At 41.4% G+C, this 19422-nt stretch overlaps 1 protein-coding gene across 2 annotated transcripts in view; it reads right to left on the reverse strand.

Annotated features, from left to right (window-relative positions):
• CUL2 (cullin 2) overlaps positions 1–19422 on the reverse strand; it is a 275413-nt gene that overhangs the window by 201662 nt on the left and 54329 nt on the right. For both annotated transcript variants that reach the window (XM_033931518.1, XM_033931517.1), the window contains exons 6-7: positions 10779–10884; positions 1029–1111 (exon numbers count right to left, since the gene is read on the reverse strand). In XM_033931518.1, coding sequence (XP_033787409.1) covers positions 1029–1111; positions 10779–10884 — 189 coding nt within the window. The remainder of the gene's footprint in view (positions 1–1028; positions 1112–10778; positions 10885–19422) is intronic.

Consider the following 19422-nt stretch of genomic DNA (forward strand, 5'->3'; position numbering starts at 1 on the left):
GAGATACTGGTCACAAGACTGGAAATTGGTTCCAGCATTTTGATAATTGCATTAGATGGATAAGGTAATTTGCCTGGTAGACTTTGAATGCTGGGAAGTTTTAAGTGGAATATATGTTGGAGGCACCCTGAAGTAGGGTGGCCAACTCTGTTAGGTAATCGGGGGCATTCCCTATCAGGATCTTAAAGGAAGTGATGCCTAATTTAAACTTGATCCTTGCGGTTATGGGCAGTCAATGTAGTTTCATATAGTAGGGCTGTAGGTGTTCTGATTTCCATAATCTGTATACGAGTCTTACTGCTGCTTTTTGAACTTGTAGATGCAATAGCAATGCTTTAGAGCAAAGAACTAATGTTACATTACAGTAGTCTAACTGATTGGCAGAATGAACAGTATGCCATGTTTGAAACTAATACACTTCTCCCTCTGTATTTGCGGTTTCGATTATTCATGGTTTTTAGCTTGCTGGCTCCTCCCCCCAAAATTACATCAGCTTGCATAGAGAAATCGACAATTCCAAGCATTTACAGAGAAAAATCACCAATTCCCAGCACTTTCTTCACCGTGTTTTGCCTCTCCTTCAGGAACAGGCTAGGTCTCCCCCACCATGTTATTTGTGGTTTCACCATATTCACGATGGTTTTTAATAGAAAACAGCAAATAATGTATGAAAAAGTTATTTGTGGTTTTTCTGTATTTGCGGTTCTGTTAATCCCCTATCGCAGCAAATACGGAGAGAGAAGTGTAATGCTCACCTCAAACCAAGAGAACTGTACAACTAAAACCTAAAATGGTGCATTATGTTCTTTTCCACGTCTTCTTCACTGAGGGGCAGCTTTATCAGTACATATACAATGTCCTTTCTTAAGAACATTTGTTCCTTATTCCATCTCATTTTATCAAACCATACCATGCATTTTGATTGCATAGGTTTGTTGAGTGTTCTCCAAAAGTAAACTAAACTACCAACAATGAAATTTAATTACCTATTAAGTCAAAAATTAGACTAAAATTGGCCAGCAACGTACTTTTTGATTTCTCGGAGGAGCATTCGGATAAGCGTGTCCTGCAGGGGTTCAATCATTAACTTCCTCCACATATCAAGTGCAAGCTGTAGGAGCAAAGAGAGCACAAAATCTGTCAGTCACTGCCATTCAACTTTCAAATTTGAATCATCATGTAAAAGGAATGCAGGGGTACAATTACACCAGAATCTACACAATATTTTCAGAGCCAGTCTTAGCAATTGAGAGGCCATGTGCAGGCTAGTTTAGTGGGATCCACTGGCTTGGCTAGCCCCACCCCTGCCAGACCCACCTCCTGCTAAAAAGATTTAAAAGATTTTTTAATTTCAAATGACTCCTCAAGCAAAACCCGATTCAAATAAGCACAATGCAATCATAGGAAATCTAGTATTAAGCAATGAAAATAAACAAAAATTATTCAAGTTTAAGTCCACTACAATTAGGAGTTCCAATTCTCATAACATAGAGGAGAAGAAAAAAATATAACCCCCTCCTTCTAGCGTTTTTAGCGCCGGTCGCATAGAATTCCTATGAGTGTCTGAGCTGTTACCACCGCAGCTGGCGCTAAAAACACTAGCACAGCTTTGTAAAAGAGGGGGTTAATTAAGAAAAGATCCAGGTATGTGGGCACAGTACTTTCACATGTCCCTGTTACTTTAACCCACCAATCCAGAAAGGCAACACTGGAGATCCCCTAGAAGACCAAAAAAAAAAAAATATAAATCAAGTACATATAAGGGGGTGCTGAAAAGTTCTCAGCCCAACCAACTTCCTAAATTTTTAGCATTATTTTGCCACTGTCGCTAAAAAGAATGTTATTTTATTTTGAAAAATACTAATTTGCAGAATAGTAATGCTATGCTTTGATATTGTTTCAGATCTCTGATTGAACCATGTCAACGGAGAGTATGGAATTTTCAAATGTGGAACTCCGAGCTGTCATGAAGTTCCTATTCCTACAGAAGAAAACTCCAAAGGAAATCCATGAATGTATGATGCAAACAATGCGTGACAAATGCCCATCATATTCCACAGTGAAGAAGTGGTGTGCAAACTTTCAGCATGGAAATTTCAAGACCAATGATGCAGCAAGGTATGGGAGGCCTCAAACAGTGTCAACTCCAGAAACTGTTGACCAGTCCATGGCCAGATTTTGGCAGATTGGCAAATATCAGCTAAAACAATTGCTGAGACACTACAAATATCCAGGGAACATGTTGGGTATATAATCCATGAGAAGCTGTTAGCCAAGTGGGTGCCCAAATGTTTGAATGCTGATAAGAAATGACAACATGTGGACTCTTCCATGTTGATTTTGCAGCATTTTCAGCAAGCTGGTGCTAACATTTTGGAATGACTAGCTACTGTTGATGAAACATGGCTACACCACTATGATCCTGAGACAAAACAGTCCATTGGCGGCACTCAGGTTTTCAAAGGCCAAGGAAATTCAAGTCCCAAAAGTTATCATGAAAGGTCATGGCCACAATATTTTGGGATCAGGAAGGTGTTGTCATGACTATCATTCAAGGAGCCAAACATTTAATACAGTATACTACTGTTATCTTGCTGTGCTGATTAAAGGCCAGCTCCTCTGACTAAAACGAGGCTTCTGTATTCCTGGACCGCAACACACTCAAAACGAGGCTCCTGCACTCCTGGACCACAGAGCACACCAGATGCTGCTGCCGACACGGCAGCAGCCGACTCCTGCTGCGGACTCCTGCACGCAACTCCACAAAGGGCCAGCGACTTGCAAGCCTTCCTCCGACATTAATTCTGACATTAGAGATAAGGTCTGGGCCAGCGATTGGCTGGTCTGGACCTTCTCTCCGAAGGGAATTGACATCGGGGCAAGACTTGTGGGACAAATTGCACACTGCCGGCCCTTCTCTTCCTTTCCTGCAGCGGAAAGCAAGTAAGAGGGTGGCGAGGGGATGGCGGGTTGGCGACGAGCAGCAGCAGAACGCCAGGGGGGAGCGCGGAGGTGTATTCACTCCATAAGACGCACCCCCTTTTCCACCCCCTTTCTGGGGCTGGAAAAAGTGCATCTTATGGAGCGAAAAATACGGTACTACTTAGCAGAAGTAGTAAATTTAAAATAAACTAGAGAAAATATTTCTTCACTCAATGTGTAATTAAATTCTGGAATTTGTTGCTGGAGCATGTGGCAAAAGCAGTAAGCTTATCAGGGTTTAAAAAAGGTTTGGATAATTCTTGGAATTTTGCTATCTTGGAATCACCAGGACATACCACCTCACTATGCTTTATAGACTCACCCATGTCCATATCCAATCGTACTAGATGGATATGGTCTTCTGAAACTATTTGGTCGGGTACGGATTAACAATGGACATACTTCTTCCAATATTCTCAATGTCCTACCCTATCTACTAGTCTTTTTTGTTTTAATCAATTTTTATTAGAATTTTATAATGAATATAAACAATACAGTCACCATTTGTACACCAATCCGTAGTATTACAATCTTTCACAAAGCATATATAAATAAAAAAAAAAAAGGAAAAACCCCCCAACAGAAGTATATCTCAATCCCACCACTCTACATAAAGCAAACCAATATAGTCAATAATAACCCCCAACAAATTAAACACCATGAGGAAGTCCTTTCGTTGTTCCTTCAAAAAGACTCCCAATTAACCACACCTCTCCTCCCCCTCTATCCCACCCTCCCACCCCACATGAGGAAATAATTAAATGTACTGAAATATTTTGTCCCAATTCCGCCTTTGTAAGTCATAATAACCATAATGCTTAGCAGCTATACATTCCATCTGTGCAATTTTTCGCAATTTCTCTAACCATTCCCCTTCAGGTGGAGCAGCTAACTTCTTCCAATATAATGCTATTAAACATTTGGCCGCCGCCAACCCCATTCTGACCAGTTTTGTCTGCCAAGGAACATCTCTAACATTATGTAACCCTAACAGACAAACTTGAGGTGAAAGTTGCAATGGATCCTGGATCCACAATGTCAAAGATCGTGTAACAGTAACCCAAAATTTCTGAATCACCCCACAGTCCCACCAAATATGCATAAAAGATCCAGGGCCCTTACCACATCTCCAGCAAGAGTCTGAAACTTGAGGGTACATAATATGCAACCGTGCAGGTGTGAAATACCAGCATGTTAAGATTTTATAAGCATTTTCTTGGACCAATATACAATGAGATGCTTTCTGTACCTCTATACAAATACGGGACCAATCATCCGCAGAAAGATGCAGCTGGAGGTCCCGTTCCCACTGTTGTTTAAAAGGAAAGGAAATCACCACTCTACCGCGCAAGAACTTATAAAGAATGGAAATCGGTCTCGGTACTTTACTCAACAAAAGCCATAAGTTTTCCAAAGATTCAGTCCCCTGGGGATTCCCTTTATCCCAACTTTCCGAGATCATACAATGTCTCAATTGCATGTATGCAAAAAATTCGCCTCTTAACCCAGGCTTTTTAGTCACCAATGCATCAAAAGTAGGTAAGCATCCCCCAACAAGTACATCTCGGAAAGTAAGAATCCCCATAGATTCCCATTTCCGAAACGCCCCCCTTTCCAAACCTGCAATAAACCGCGGTTCCCCCTTAATAGGAGCAAGCGTGGAAACTTCCCTACCACTTTTTTCCCTTTGACATAAAGAACCCCACATCCGTACTAAATGACAAAAGAACGGGTTCCCTTGCCCCTGCAATCGCTCTGACAACGAGAAAGAGATCCACAGCCAATTATTCAGTGTACAATGCGGAACATAGCTTTGTTCTATTTGAACCCCAGGTTTAAACACCGCAATCTTCCAATCCAAAATAAAACGAAGTTGTGCAGCCTCGTAATACCAGTGCAGATTGGGCACTGCCCGTCCCCCATCTTCCCTAGCAGACCAAAGTACTTGTTGACTCAACCTGGGATGTTTCCCTTGCCAAATAAAATATCGAAATTCCTTATGCAATAGCTTCAAAAGTCCCCTCGGCACCGCTATGGGAAGCGTTTGGAATAAAAATAACAGACGGGGTAAGATATTCATTTTGACAACAGCTATACGCCCCCACCAGGACAACCACAAACCCTTCCAAGCTTGCAAATCTCTCCGCACTAAACGCACTATCCTAGAATAGTTGAGATCATAAAGACATGATAAATCAGATGGAATCAAAATACCAAGATACCTAAGATGCCCCAGTACTCGCCTCACCGGAAAGGTGTCCGCCAACCTCTGCGCCTCCCCCTCCTCTAAAGAAATATTCAAAAATTCGGACTTGTCCATGTTGATCGTAAAACCAGACAGACCTCTAAATTTCCCAAATACCTCCAACAACTCAGTAAGAGTAGCCTCTGGGTCCGTCACATAAAAAAGAATATCATCAGCAAATAGCGCCAATTTATGTTCCCGACCTCCTATATGAATTCCCCTAACTGCTCCCAAATCCCGAATATAACAAGCCAAAGGTTCTAAATACAAAGCAAACAGTAAAGGGGAGAGTGGACAACCCTGTCGGGTCCCTCTTGTAATAGAGAAGAAATCTGTATGAAGCCCATTAATTTTAATACAAGCCCTCGGTGTCAAATAAAAATTCCTTATCCATTTTTCATACATTCCCCCAATTCCCATCCGTTCCATTACTGCCCATAAAAAGTTCCAATTGACCTGATCAAAGGCCTTTTCAGCGTCTATGGATAATAAGACCATTTTACTATGTTGTTGCTGTGCCTCCCAGATCAAATGTAAAGTTCTACGTATGTTATCTCCCACTTGACGCTTCTGGATAAATCCAGCCTGATCAACATGGACAAGTCCCGGTAACACTCGTCCCAATCTCAATGCCAACACCTTCGCCAAAATTTTAGCATCAACATTTAATAATGAGATGGGACGATATGCTCCACACTGCTCCGGGTCCCGTCCCGGTTTCAACAATACTGTGATCCCTGCTTCTCCCATAGTAGATGGCAAAGAGCCCCCATCTCGCACTCCATTACCAACCCTCACCAACAGGGAAACAATCTGCTCCCTAAAGGTCTTATAGAACACATTCGGTACCCCATCTAATCCCGGAGATTTCCCCCCTTTTAAACCCCGTATGACCCCAGACACCTCCCCCTCCGTTATGGGAAGATCCAACCCCTCTTGTTCCAAATCCGAGAGCTTTGGCAAATGGATCATGTCTAAAAAATCTGCAATCTTAGCACCCTCCCTCAAGTTGTCCCCACGATATAACTCTGCAAAAAATGTAGCAAACTGGTTATGAATATCCTTATCAGTCCTATACCTAACTCCATCAGGTCCACGAATACTCTGAATAGTAGCAGACATCCTTCGAGCCTGCAAGTAGCGGGCTAGCATAGCACTAGACCGATTTCCATTCTCGAACATAGCCTGTTTCAATTGTGTCTTTCTAAAAGCTAAATCCTCAAGCTGTAGTTGGTGTAATTCCAATCGTACTTTACTCAAGGCCTCATATACCCTAGGCCTAGGATCAAATTGATGTTGTTTTTATAAATCCACCAATTGCTCCCGCAATCCCAAAGAGCGCTTAGCTTTGTCCCGTTTTTTACGGGCCCCCCATTTAACAAAAATACCCCGAATAACAGCTTTCAGCGCATCCCAAAGTATCCCATCCCTTACTTCTCCATTGTCATTTATATATAGATAGTCTACAATAGAATCCTTCACTTCTTGCAATATAATAGGGTCCCCTAAAAGTGATTCATTTAAACGCCAAAATCTGTTACCTGATTGTATCCTAAGTCCCTTGCATACCACCCAGACAGGAGCGTGATCGGAGATCTGAATGTTACCAAGCTCCGCCTCTTGAATCCCGCCCCAAAGATTTCTATGTACCCAAATACCATCTATTCTCGTATAAGTCTGGGTAGCATTAGAGAAATGAGAATAAGTCCTCTGAGTACCATGTAGCAATCTCCAACAATCCACCAATCCCAATAGATGCATAAACCTAATCAAGGCCTTACTGTGGCGTCGGAGAACCACTCGTCCCCCCCTGGAGTGATCTAAGGATAGATCTGGGCACACATTAAAATCCCCTCCACAAAAAATCGCTCCCTTTGCGAAAGCAGTCAAGTCATCTGTGAGACCAGAATAATAAGGAGATTGATCAGTGTTAGGCCCATATATATTAATAATAGTAGTCACTTTATCCTGGATCTTACCCCGTATAGCTAAACAGCGTCCCTCCCTATCTTTGAAAACCTCATCCACCTCCAGCCCTATCCCCTTACGAATCAAAACAGCTAAACCCCCCACCCTCTGTGTGCCTCGGGCCCTACGAGTCCACACTTGATCATAATGTTGAGTGTGCAATAACCGCTCGTCCCTCGATCTTAAGTGAGTTTCTTGCAGTAAACATATATCCCACTTCAGCCGATGCAGTTCACGAAAAACTATACTACGCTTTCCAGGGTTATTTAAACCATTAACATTCCACGAGCCTAGGACAAGAGAACTATCATTCCTCAAATGATCCCCCCCTACCCCTACCCCTACCCCCCCTCTCCCCTCCCTCCCCCCCTGCTGTTTATACGACCCTGACATACCCAAGATCTGGGCAGCCAAGGAGAAGAAGTAAGGTCTCCCCCCCACAGAAGGCAACTTAGTCCTTTTATACCAGCGTCACTCTTCCATACCCTAGAAACCATAAATGCCCATTACAATGAACAACATCAGTACTAGTATAAGTAAAATAATAATCCCATAGACAATAATTCTTGCCATGGAAAACTCATACTAAGTTCTATACATAACCTCATTCTGAATATGCAATATCAAATTAGTCATTTCAAAAATCAATCTGTAGAACCCCTGGCAAATGCCAGACTCCCCTAAACTAGGACCGAACGTCCTAGATGAAAAAGGGGAGGAAGCAAAGAAAAAAAATGGGTAATAATCCCCTCAATCCATCAGGTCTGATCCTTTAAATGCCGCTTCCCCGCACGCCCAACAGTGGACCAAACTCCAGTGGAACGCTTCTCCGCCTTCTTAGATACAGGCACTGTAACCTCAGGAACATTCTTGCACCCCAGTTCTTTCAGGGCTGCCCACGCCTCTTCCACATCACCAACACGTTTGGATTTGCCATCAATCGTGATCCATACCCCAAAGGGAAATAACCAGCGGAAGCGATGGCCCTCAGCTCGCAGCAATTGCGTTATCTGTTGAAAGTTCCGACGTTTTTGCAGAGTGGTCCGGGCTAAGTCTTGAAAGATGCCCACCGAGATATTATTCCAACGATATTCCTGCTTGCGCCTCGCTATTTGTAGAATGTTTTCTTTGATCCCAAAATCCTGGAAGCAAGCAATAATGTCCTTAGGCCCTGTACTTCGTGCAGGACCCAAACTGCGGTGTGCCCTCACTAGCACTATTGGATCAGTCAGGGAGCCATGTGCTTCAGTGAGTAAATCAGCACAGATCTTTTTCACCACTGCAGCCCCATCCTTATACTCCTCCAGCTCTGGGATGCCCTTAAAACGCAAGTTGCATCTGCGTGATCTATTTTCTAAATCCTCCACCTGAGTTTGCAACATCTGGATGGAGGACGGCAGTTGATTCAATTCAGCTCGCATATTCAGCAGATCTTGTGTCATCTCCGAAACGCGATCCTCCGTGTCTCCCACCCGACCTCCCAACTCAGCCACCTCAGACCGCAGTTCCGTCATTGCTGCTTTTAAGTCCTGGCGAACACCCACCATTTCCTTCTTAAGATCTCAAAACCACTCTTGTAATACTTGGGGGGTGATCGCTTCAACTGGTGCGCTATCGATGGCAATCTCGTCCTCATCCGATTCCACGTGCGCCGGCGCCATTTTTTTTTTACATCCCGGCAATCCGCTACCGCCCGTGGTTGCCGTTTTCTCCCCTTCAGGCAAAGGGAATCGAAATTTGTCTAACTTCTTACGGGTCTCCATCTCAGCTGTTGTCCCTCAATATCATAAAGAATATAACTCCTTCGGTCAGAACGCTGCAATTTTAATATTTCTCCCGTGCCTCCACGGAGCTCTCTACTCAAGCAGCCATCCTGTGAGCTGACGTCACTTCCTCGACCCTATCTACTAGTCTTATGTAATCATTGTATTTCCTCTTTAATAAAGCTTATTGGATCCCAAGTAAACGTCATAAAGCTCACTTATTGGAATCAAATAATGTTGGCATTGTAACAGTCAATTGGGCGACCTTAAACATATGATTTATGACTGCTCAATCATCCAACCATTTTGGAGGTCAATATGGAAAATCATTTGTTCTATCCTTCCCATTTCAATCCAAATACCTTTCGATATTGTTATGTTTAGATCTCTTGATCTGCCTGGAGCCTTAAATGTCTGGCAATCCAAATTATTTGATGCACTAATAGCTATAACATTATAGATGATCCTCTTGCATTGGAAATCTGCCCAATTATTAAATACTACTTTCTCGTGGGCCACTGTGATGATGATACACAATTATGAATGTAAGGCTAATTCCCTTACCAATAAGGGATTCAAATCTAATAAAATATGATCTCCCTTAACGAATATATCCTCTCATTCTTAAAATCTCAACATGTTTCAACTGCTCTGACATTGTTGTATGTTAGTGAATTTTAATCTGACTCAATATATACCTTATGTTGACTGTATTATGTTACATGTGAGGGTCTTCATAGGAACTTACTATTTAATCTCTGCATATGCTTCATGTATTTGTTATTCTCTTTTCAATGTACATAGGTGTGTGCACCTATGGTTACCGGGGTGCACCTATGGTTATATCTGTATCATTTATAATCAACTTATGTATTTTCTTTTGCAAAACTTTCAATAACGAGATTTTAAAAATAAAAAATAATTTCCTAAAACAGAAATCCATAAGCCATTATTAAGATGGACGAGGAAATCCACTACTTATTCCTAGGATAAGCAGCATAAAATCTGCTTTACTCCTTGGGATTCTGCCAGGTACTTGTGACTGGGATGGCCACTCCTTGGCAACAGGATGCTGGGCTTGAAGGACAAGTCTATCCCAGTATGTTCTTTAATATTAAACATGTTTTATATTAACAAGTGAATACAAGAAAATTATTTGTCTTCTTATTTCAGCTAGACTAAGCTTCAAGGAGCAGGAACTTTCTATGATTATGCTGTGTATAGCTCACAATGCTACAGAAATATCTAATAGTCGTTAGCAGTAACTGAATGATTACCTCAAAACTTACCACAGTACAGACAATATAACTAAAATTGCAAATGTCTTAGAAAAAACAAAGAAAACACATAAAAACCATCTTTAATTAAACAACCCGTTACTGCTTAGTAACTTAAAACTTCTTAGTAAATATGTCCTAAGAAAATACACCCAGAACTCCCCCTACCGTAGTTTTGCCTGACACGCTACATATTTGAGTAATGTATTTACTTACGGATCCGGAGCTACCACTGTGTTATATTTACTGAGCACCGTTTTGGACCGCAGCTCAGTAAATAGAATACAGTGGTAGCTCCGGATCCGTAAGTAAATACATTACTCAAATATGTAGCGTGTCAGGTAAAACTACGGTAGGGGGAGTTCTGGGTGTATTTTCTTAGGACATATTTACTAAGAAGTTTTAAGTTACTAAGCAGTAACGGGTTGTTTAATTAAAGATGGTTTTTATTAGAAAAAACAAAGCAAACTATCAACTTTTCTCTTTTTTCCCATCTTATTCAAATGCTAAACCTTCCTTCCTGCAGCAGTAAGGAAAACCAACCTCTCCAATTTCCATCAATGGTTCATTCATTTCTGTTCCACCATAACCATACTGCATATCAGCTTCTGTCAGTCTGTTCTTCTTAATGAACTGCGTGTTCAAATACCTATGAAAATAAATGGTAAAACTGTTATTTGGCCTTAATTAATGTTTTTAGTGCAATAGAGGTTAAATAGTAATTCAATGCTAAACATGCACATATATGCCTGTTTGCCCGGCAGCGTTCACATTGGAGGGGGGAGGGGAGAGGATAGAGTATGCAATGCTGAATTAGGAAGGAGGGAGAAAAAGGAGCGGAAGAGCTCATCTAACAATGACCTTGTCAGCTGGGAGAGATGAAGTTCAGGGACAGAAGATAAGGAAAAAGGTACTGGGAGAGCAAGGGGCTAAAAAAAATGGAAGAGGGTGGACTGGACTGGATAAATAGGGCTTGTACAGAACAGGAGATAACCTGGAGGAGACAAGAGGTAGAGGACATGCGTGTGTTGGTGTGATCACATGATCGGGCCGAGCAGACATTACCCATCACACACCTATCCTCGGGTACTTCTGGACTTCTACTGGGCTCTCTAAAACAAAAACAACAAAACACACTTCATTCATATAGTCTGTTAAAACATTTCTAAACCCATGACCAGGTCCCTCTAGGTCTTCTTGTTCACTACTGGGTCCTCACTGACCCTCATTGGCTCTCTGGGTCTTCTGGAAGCTTCCAGTACCATTACCGGTCGCCACAAGCCCCTTTGCTGGTCACTTGCCAGACACTTTCAGCCAACGGTCTCTGGGTCTACAGGCTACTTCCTACAGTGTCTTCTGACAGCTCCCAGTACCTTAGTGGTCTCCGCCAGTTGCCACCAGTTCTGCTGGTCCCTCCACCAGTTTCTCACCACTTCACATCAGCCTAGGACCTTGGATTCTTCTAGCTCTTCTTGTGCGGCCACCACCGGTCCCTTAGCTCCCCGACCTCTTGGGTCCCCACATGTCCTGGAAACTTCACCGGTCCCATCACCAGTTGTCAAACCTGAGCCCTCCTTGGACTACGGGCCCTTCAGTTACTCCTTCTCAAGGCCCTCTTGCAGTCGCTCAGTCTTCTTTTCTTGGACGCACCCACTGAGGACTCTCCTAGTCCCTCAATCATCTTTTCCCAGATATATGAACTGGGGACTTCTTCCCAGCCAGGCTCTTCCTGAGGACTCTTTCCAGTTCCTCAACCGTTCTCTGCGAGGACTCTCCCAGTTACTCATACCCCTGGTCAATTACTCCTCCAGGCCTTCTGCCGGTTGTCAAGTTTGAACCCTCCCTTGGACTCCAAGCTCTACCGGACAGGCAGGGTTAGACTGAAACCAGCATTCCTCTCCCTTGAGGGTTGCCTGGCTCCTAAAGGAGCTCCTGTTCTTCCCAGGTCTTTGTCCTGGAGCTGTTCTTTCCAGTATCCTTTTCCACTACTCAGACTCCCTCTGCTGGCCTGTGACAGGAATTTCACCCTGTCACAGTCGGGTAGGAGAGATCTGAGGATATCAGAGTAAGGAGGATGAGCTAGCAGATGAAATTGTGCAAACAAGAGACTGCATGAAGTCAGCGTTGGGGGTGGTGGTAATATATGAGCAAGAGAGAGACTGGTGGGACCCAGATTTGGGTGATATGTAAAACAAAGACAATTGCCTCTTTGTTTCACCTATCTAAAGAGTGCTGTCACACAGCTAACAACATGTTTTCGAAAGGGAGACTACTGGCTTTTACTAGCGATTTGAAGTAATACTGTAAGATTTACTAAAGTTTCTTTGCCCTTAGACACAATAGGAAAGAGCTCTTAGTAAGCCAGTTTCTAAAAGATCTATGGTTGATTTGGTAGGGGATTCCTCGGCCCGAGAGTTCACTGGGAACAATCTTAGAAAGATAGGAAGGAGAAGCAAGGTGAAGCAAGGTAACTGTCCTCTGCTGGTTTTTTATTTCCTTTGTTTTATTTCTAAATATTACCTTAGAAAAAAGAAGCACACAATTCCTTCAGAATCAGACATGAGAAAAGCAATTCTATAAGTTTGCGAACAGAGACAGAGATGTGTGCAAAAAAGTGGTTTTTATGAATATATTTTTTGGATTTAGCTGGCATCTTTCTCAATACCAGCTGTAGGTAAGCTACATTCAGGTACATTAGGTATTTTCCTGTTCTCAGGGGACCTGCAATCTAATTTTGTAGTTAGGCAAGCCACTTAACCTTCCACTGCCTCAAGATCACAGGGACCAGCAGCGAGATTTGAACCTGGCACACAATCATTTTTCTATTGCTGGCCCCAAAACGCAGAACACTTCTATTCTCTCTCTGGGCTCCTTTTACAAAGACACAATAACAATTCCCATACAGCTTTGTTAAAAGAGCCCTCTATTAGGAACTTAGACCTGTTTAATAAACATTTAAAGGCTGTGTTATTTCAGGGAGTTTTTGGCATGAACTTAGACTACTTGAAATGAGATTAATATCAAATAGGAAATACAATTCTTAATCAATACTATTAATCCCATATATTGGATCCAAGACTTCTAGTGAGTGTATATAAAATAAATTGCATCAATTTAACAAGAAAAGCAAATATCTAACTGTAGTAGTAGGAATCTTTCTATTAATATTAAATTACTGCTGTTGTTTCTTTTACCCCTTCAAGGCGTTCTGTAGATAGGAACCCTGTTAACTGAGAAGGATCGAAGAATACATATGTATTAGATCTATATTTGACAATACATTTACAGGGATATCGCAATAAGAAAACACCTCCCATCATTGTTACCCCTGGTTTAAGAAGAAGGAATTGTTGTCTACGTTTTTGGGTATCTTTAATCACGTCTGGGAACATTTGTATCTTTAGTCCCATAAATTCTTTGTCTATTTTTGAAAAACATCTTCAGTAACCAATCTCTATCGGGCAATAGAGCCACTGTTAATATAAGCGTAGCAGGTTTTACTATGTTCTTCAATGATGTTTCCAAGATTGCAGTAACATCCATTTGTAAATCCTGTTTTTGAGGAATATCTTCTTGTTCTTTCATTGGTAGAATACTTGTACTTGTATCTTCCAAAATATTAAATATTTCCATAAGATATTTTTTTCAACATTTCTTTCACGGAAATTGTTGGGGTTTTTGGGAAAAAATGGTTTTTTTAAATTCTTTATTCATTTTTTAATCTGACAAGTGTACAAATAATAAAACATTTAAAATTAAATACATCACTTGAATTTCTTTCTAGTATAACATAAGTACATAAGTACATAAGTAGTCGCCTCCGCTGGGGCAGACCAAAGGTCCATCCAGCCCAGCGGTCCGCTCATGCGGCGGCCCATCAGGCATATTGCCTGGTCAGCGGTCCCTGACTAATTTTATGCCTACCTCTACACTTATCTCTAAACCTTCCACTGCTCTTATCTGTACCCCTCAATCCCTTTGTCTTCCAGGAACCTATCCAGGTCATCCTTGAAACCCTGTACTGTGCTATTTCTTATCACGGCCTCCGGAAGGGTGTTCCATGTGTCCACCACCCTCTGTGTGAAAAAGAACTTCCTTGCGTTTGTTTTAAACCTGTCCCCCTTCAATTTCATCGAGTGACCCCTTGTTCTTGTGGTTTCTTTCAAATTGAAAAATCTGTCTTTGTCAACCTTTTCGATGCCCCTCAGGATCTTGAAGGTCTCTATCATATCTCCTCTGAGTCTCCGCTTTTCCAGGGAGAACAGCCCCAGCTTCTTCAGTCTGTCAGTGTATGTAAGGTTTTCCATCAAATAAATAAATTTATTCCCTTCCCACCCACCCTTTCCTTTAGCATTTAATCAAAAATATACAAATATAAATACTCTTTTCTATTGATTAAGCTTACAGTAAACTTTAATTCACCCTCCTCCTCCATTTGCAAATATACTTTCAATAGAAAATAGTATCTACTCATTACAGTAAGTTGTCAAAGGCCCCCAGATCTTTTTAAATTTATTATAATTATGCTTTCCATTTTATAAATGTGACATAACGAATTCCATCAGAAGGTATAATTTAATCTACTGCCGTTTTTCCAATTGCTTGTGATATTTTGAATGGCGACCCCTGTCATAATCAATAAGTTTATTGTTGTTTGATGAAATCTGATTCCTTGTTCTCATTGATGTAATGAATAGAATCGTATCATATGATAATGCTACATGATTCTCTAATAAACAATTAATTTGGGACCAAATTGATTTCCAAAAGGCCATGATAAAGGGGCAATAGAATAATAAATGATCTAGAGTCCTTGCTTCAAGTTTACAATGCCAGCATCTATTAGAGCTGTCTAACTTTTGTAATCGAACTGGGGTCCAAAATGCTCTATGCAACAAAAAGAACCAAGTTTGTCTCATAGATGCAGACACTGTATACCTCATCCTCCAAGACCAAATTCGTGGCCACTGAGACACAGAAATTTGATGCTTAATCTCAATGCTCCAAATGTCTTTGAGGACTGTCTTTGGTTTTTTATTTATAAATCCTGTTATCAGTTTATACCACTGTGCGGCTTGGTGTCCCAAGAAGTCTGCCTGAAAGCATAAGAATTCCAGACTATATTGATTATTAAGATTCTTCCATTCAGGGAACCCCTCCTGAATAGCCTGCTTCAGTTGCAACCATTTAAAACTTTGTGTTTTATTAAGGCCATATTTTTGCTGCAACTGTGAAAAATCAAGCAGTTTACCATTTAAAATAACATTGTTTAAAATCCGTATGCCTGCAATAATCCAATGCTTCCAGACAACTTTAAATCTGCCAATTTGAATCTTGGAGTTAAGCCATATAGATGGATTTGTTGATTTTTGTATTGGGTTAGGTGTTAAATTAATAATAATAATAATTACTGACATATTGTAATGTTTTCCACGTATCCATTAATATTCTATTATCTTTATATATTCTAGACATCTTAATACTCAGAACATGACATAAATGTAAAGGGAACATGAGTCGCCATTCCAAATATAACCAATCTGGGACATTTTCCATGAGCTCTTGGAGGACCCAATACATACCCTGGCTTAAAATATAGGCTTGATACCTATAAAAATTTGGGAAATTTACCCCACCCTCCCTAATTGATTTTTGTAGAGATACTAAAGCAATTCTAGGCCTTTTACCCAGCCAAATAAATTTTGTAAGAATACCATTTAACTTTTTATAAAAGGACCCATGAAAAAAAACTGGTATCATACTCATTTGATAAAAAATCACAGGCAACATCATCATTTTAATTGGGTTTTTGGAAAATTTAATAATCTCAAATTACCAGAGCGGGAATTGTTTTCCAAATTTTCCTTCTCATATTGATGTTATCCCTAATAAGGGTAATCTGTACTTGCTTCACTTCTGAGAGCTCTTTCTCTATTTTTTCCACTTTATTTTTCATTGTAAGAGTATCTTGTTTAAAGTTTTTAAATTCTTCTTTTTGTTCTAACACTCTTTTTTCCAGTTCCTTTATTTGTGGAGATAGTGATTGCCCCAAACTTACAACTAAGTCCCACAAGGAATCCAGAGTTACATTGTTGGGTTTTGAAAAAGAGAAAGTACCTGACTATATTGGCTGGATTATTTCAGTCCCAGGATTTCTGTCTCTTCCACCTTGTCCTTCTATCTGCTCCAACGATGTTCCTGCTGCAGACTCGATGTCTTCTGGAGCCTGGCTCAGCAAAGCCTCCTGGGAGAACAAGTCTACCTCTTCGGCTAGACTGTCTTCCCTTGGTGAGCTGGCTCCCTGCAGCTGTGGAGGCGGGGTCATAGGGAGGATATTAACCGGAGACATAGAGGACAACCTCTCAACAGTAAATGTGACGTTGGACATGATATACGTTCAGATTGACAAACTAAAAAACGACAAATCCCCTGGACCAGACGGAATTCACCCTAGAGTATTAAAGGAACTTAAGGTGGAAATTGGTGAACTATTACAAACCGTAGCTAACATGTCAATTAGAACAGGGCAAATACCAGAAGACTGGAAGACAGCAAATGTCATCCCGATTTTCAAAAAAGGATCAAGAGGTGATCCAGGAAACTACCGACCTGTGAGCCTCACGTCGGTTCCTGGGAAGATAATTGAAACACTTATTAAAGATAGCATTGTGTAACACTTGGAGGATCACAAACTAATAAGGGCTACTCAACACGGATTCAGGAAAGGGAAGTCTTGTTTGACAAATTTACTACAATTCTTTGAGATAGTGAGCAAACATATTGATACTGGAGATCCAGTAGACATAGTTTACTTGGACTTCCAGAAAGCATTTGACAAGGTCCCACATGCAAGGCTTATGAAGAAATTACTAAGCCACGGAATAGGAGGAGAAGTGCATAGATGGATCGGTAAATGGCTAGAGAATAGAATGCAGAGGGTTAGCATAAAAGGGAAATTCTCAGACTGGGTGAAAGTGACTAGTGGAGTGCCCCAGGGCTCGGTTCTTGGGCCTATTTTGTTCAATATTTTTATAAACGATCTTGAGGAGGAAACAACTTGCAATATAATAAAGTTCGCCGATGATACAAAATTAAGTCGGTTGGTTGGCTCTCAAAGGGACTGCAAGGAGCTTCAGAAGGATCTGAGACAGCTGGAAACATGGGCGACAAAGTGGCAGATGAATTTTAACATAAATAAATGCAAGGTGATGCATCTAGGAAATAAAAATAAAGAACACGAGTATAGAATGTTTGGAGTAACATTAGCAAAATGCGAACAGGAAAGGGATTTGGGGGTACTGATTAACAGAAACCTGAAGCCATCAGCGCAATGTGCGGCGGCGGCGAAGAGAGCAAACAGGATGTTGGGCATGATTAAGAACGGGATCACGAGTAGATCGGAAGAAATCATAATGCCACTTTATAGAGCAATGGTCAGGCCACACTTAGAATACTGTGTCCAACACTGGTCTCCTTACCTCAAGAAGGATATAACTATGTTGGAGAAGGTGCAAAGGCGAGCCACGAAACTAGTGAAAGGAATGAAAAATTTGAGCTATGAAGAACGCCTCAGGAAACTGGGACTGTTCACACTCGAGAGGAGAAGACTGAGAGGCGATTTGATAGAGACTTTTAAAATATTAAAAGGATTGGATGAAATAGATCAAGAAGCAGCATTACTAACATTTTCAGATATGACACGGACAAGAGGTCACAGCCTGAAACTGGGTGGCAGCAGGTTCAAGACGAATGCCAGGATGTTCTGTTTCTCACAACGAGTGGTGGGCGCTTGGAATTCTCTTCCTGTGGATGTTGTGGAGGAGACTACTTTTCGGGGTTTCAAGCACAAGTTGGATATACACCTCCTTGCAAATCATATTGAGGAATACGGTAATTTCAGGTTTTCATAATAGAGAACCTAAATGGGCCGCCGCGTGAGCGGAGCGCCGGACTTGATGGACCTCGGTCTGATCCGGTGAAGGCATTTCTTATGTTCTTACGTCAGGGCTCAGAGTCGCGTCTAGCCCAGGAAGGTTTACCGCAGCTTCACTCACTGCCGGGACCTCCTGCGGGCGATTCCCCGGCATTGTTCTCTCCTGCTGCAGGTGCCTCAACAACTCGTCTATGGTTACCAGAGGAGAGGTCTCCAGGCGCCGTGAGGCTCCACCAGCACTCCTGCCTCTCCTCTTTGGCATTGTGCGGATAAAAGGTAAAACTGGGAAGGTCTATTGAGAGCGTCTTCCCTCAGTCAAACCGTAGCGACCATCTTGGATCCAGCCCTATTATGACTTTTAACAGCTTTTTACTTACCAATTGAGCTACTGTTTTAACTTTTATTGATTTTATTTGATGTATTCTTTTACTGATTGTTTTTATTCTGCATTAGACACCAATTGTTTATTCTGTATTTTAAATATTGGATACATGTATCTTTTGTTGTGAACCGCTTCGAACTTTTGGTACAGTGATATACAAGAAATAAATTATTATTATTATTATTATTAAAGGGATCTTGCCCTCACACCAGACAGCAAATCTCCTCTACTTTAAAAGAGTAGCACCTCTTAGTGGATTCTTTCCTGAAAGCAAAACAAGATTTGAGAGACATCCCCAGGCATATTCAAAGGTTTGAGTTCTACACACTTGACATCTAAGCCATGAGGGCCAGGGACTAGCATGTGGGATGCAGAAGGGATTCCTCATTCTGTATGATGAGGGTCAGAAAATACACAAATCTCCATGGTTCTTCAGAGGACAAGACCAGAAGAAGGAATCAGATCTGTCTCGGCCAATAAGGAATGATCAGGAACATGTTTCTGTGATCTTGCTTGAGTTTCAGCAAAAAGCCTTCTCTATGAGAGGAATTGGAGGATATGTGAAAAGGAGGCCCATCCCCCAATCGAGGAGAAAGGCATCAAGTGCTAGCATGCCATGTGATCTGAGCCTGGAACATAACTGGAGAACCTTGTTGTTGAGATAAGTGGCAAAATGATTCAAAGGGGTGCCCCACTCACAGGAGATCTTCTAGGCCAAGGTTCCCAACCCTGTCCTGGAGGACCACCAGGCCAATCGGGTTTTCAGGCTAGTCCTAATGTATATGCATGAGAGAGATTTGCATATAATGGAAGTGACAGGCATGCAAATCTGCTCTATGCATATTCATTAGGGCTATCTTATTTTATCTTAT

The sequence above is a fragment of the Geotrypetes seraphini genome, chromosome 2 (genome assembly GCF_902459505.1).
Source record: "Geotrypetes seraphini chromosome 2, aGeoSer1.1, whole genome shotgun sequence".
Classification (NCBI taxonomy): Eukaryota; Metazoa; Chordata; class Amphibia; order Gymnophiona; family Dermophiidae; genus Geotrypetes; species Geotrypetes seraphini.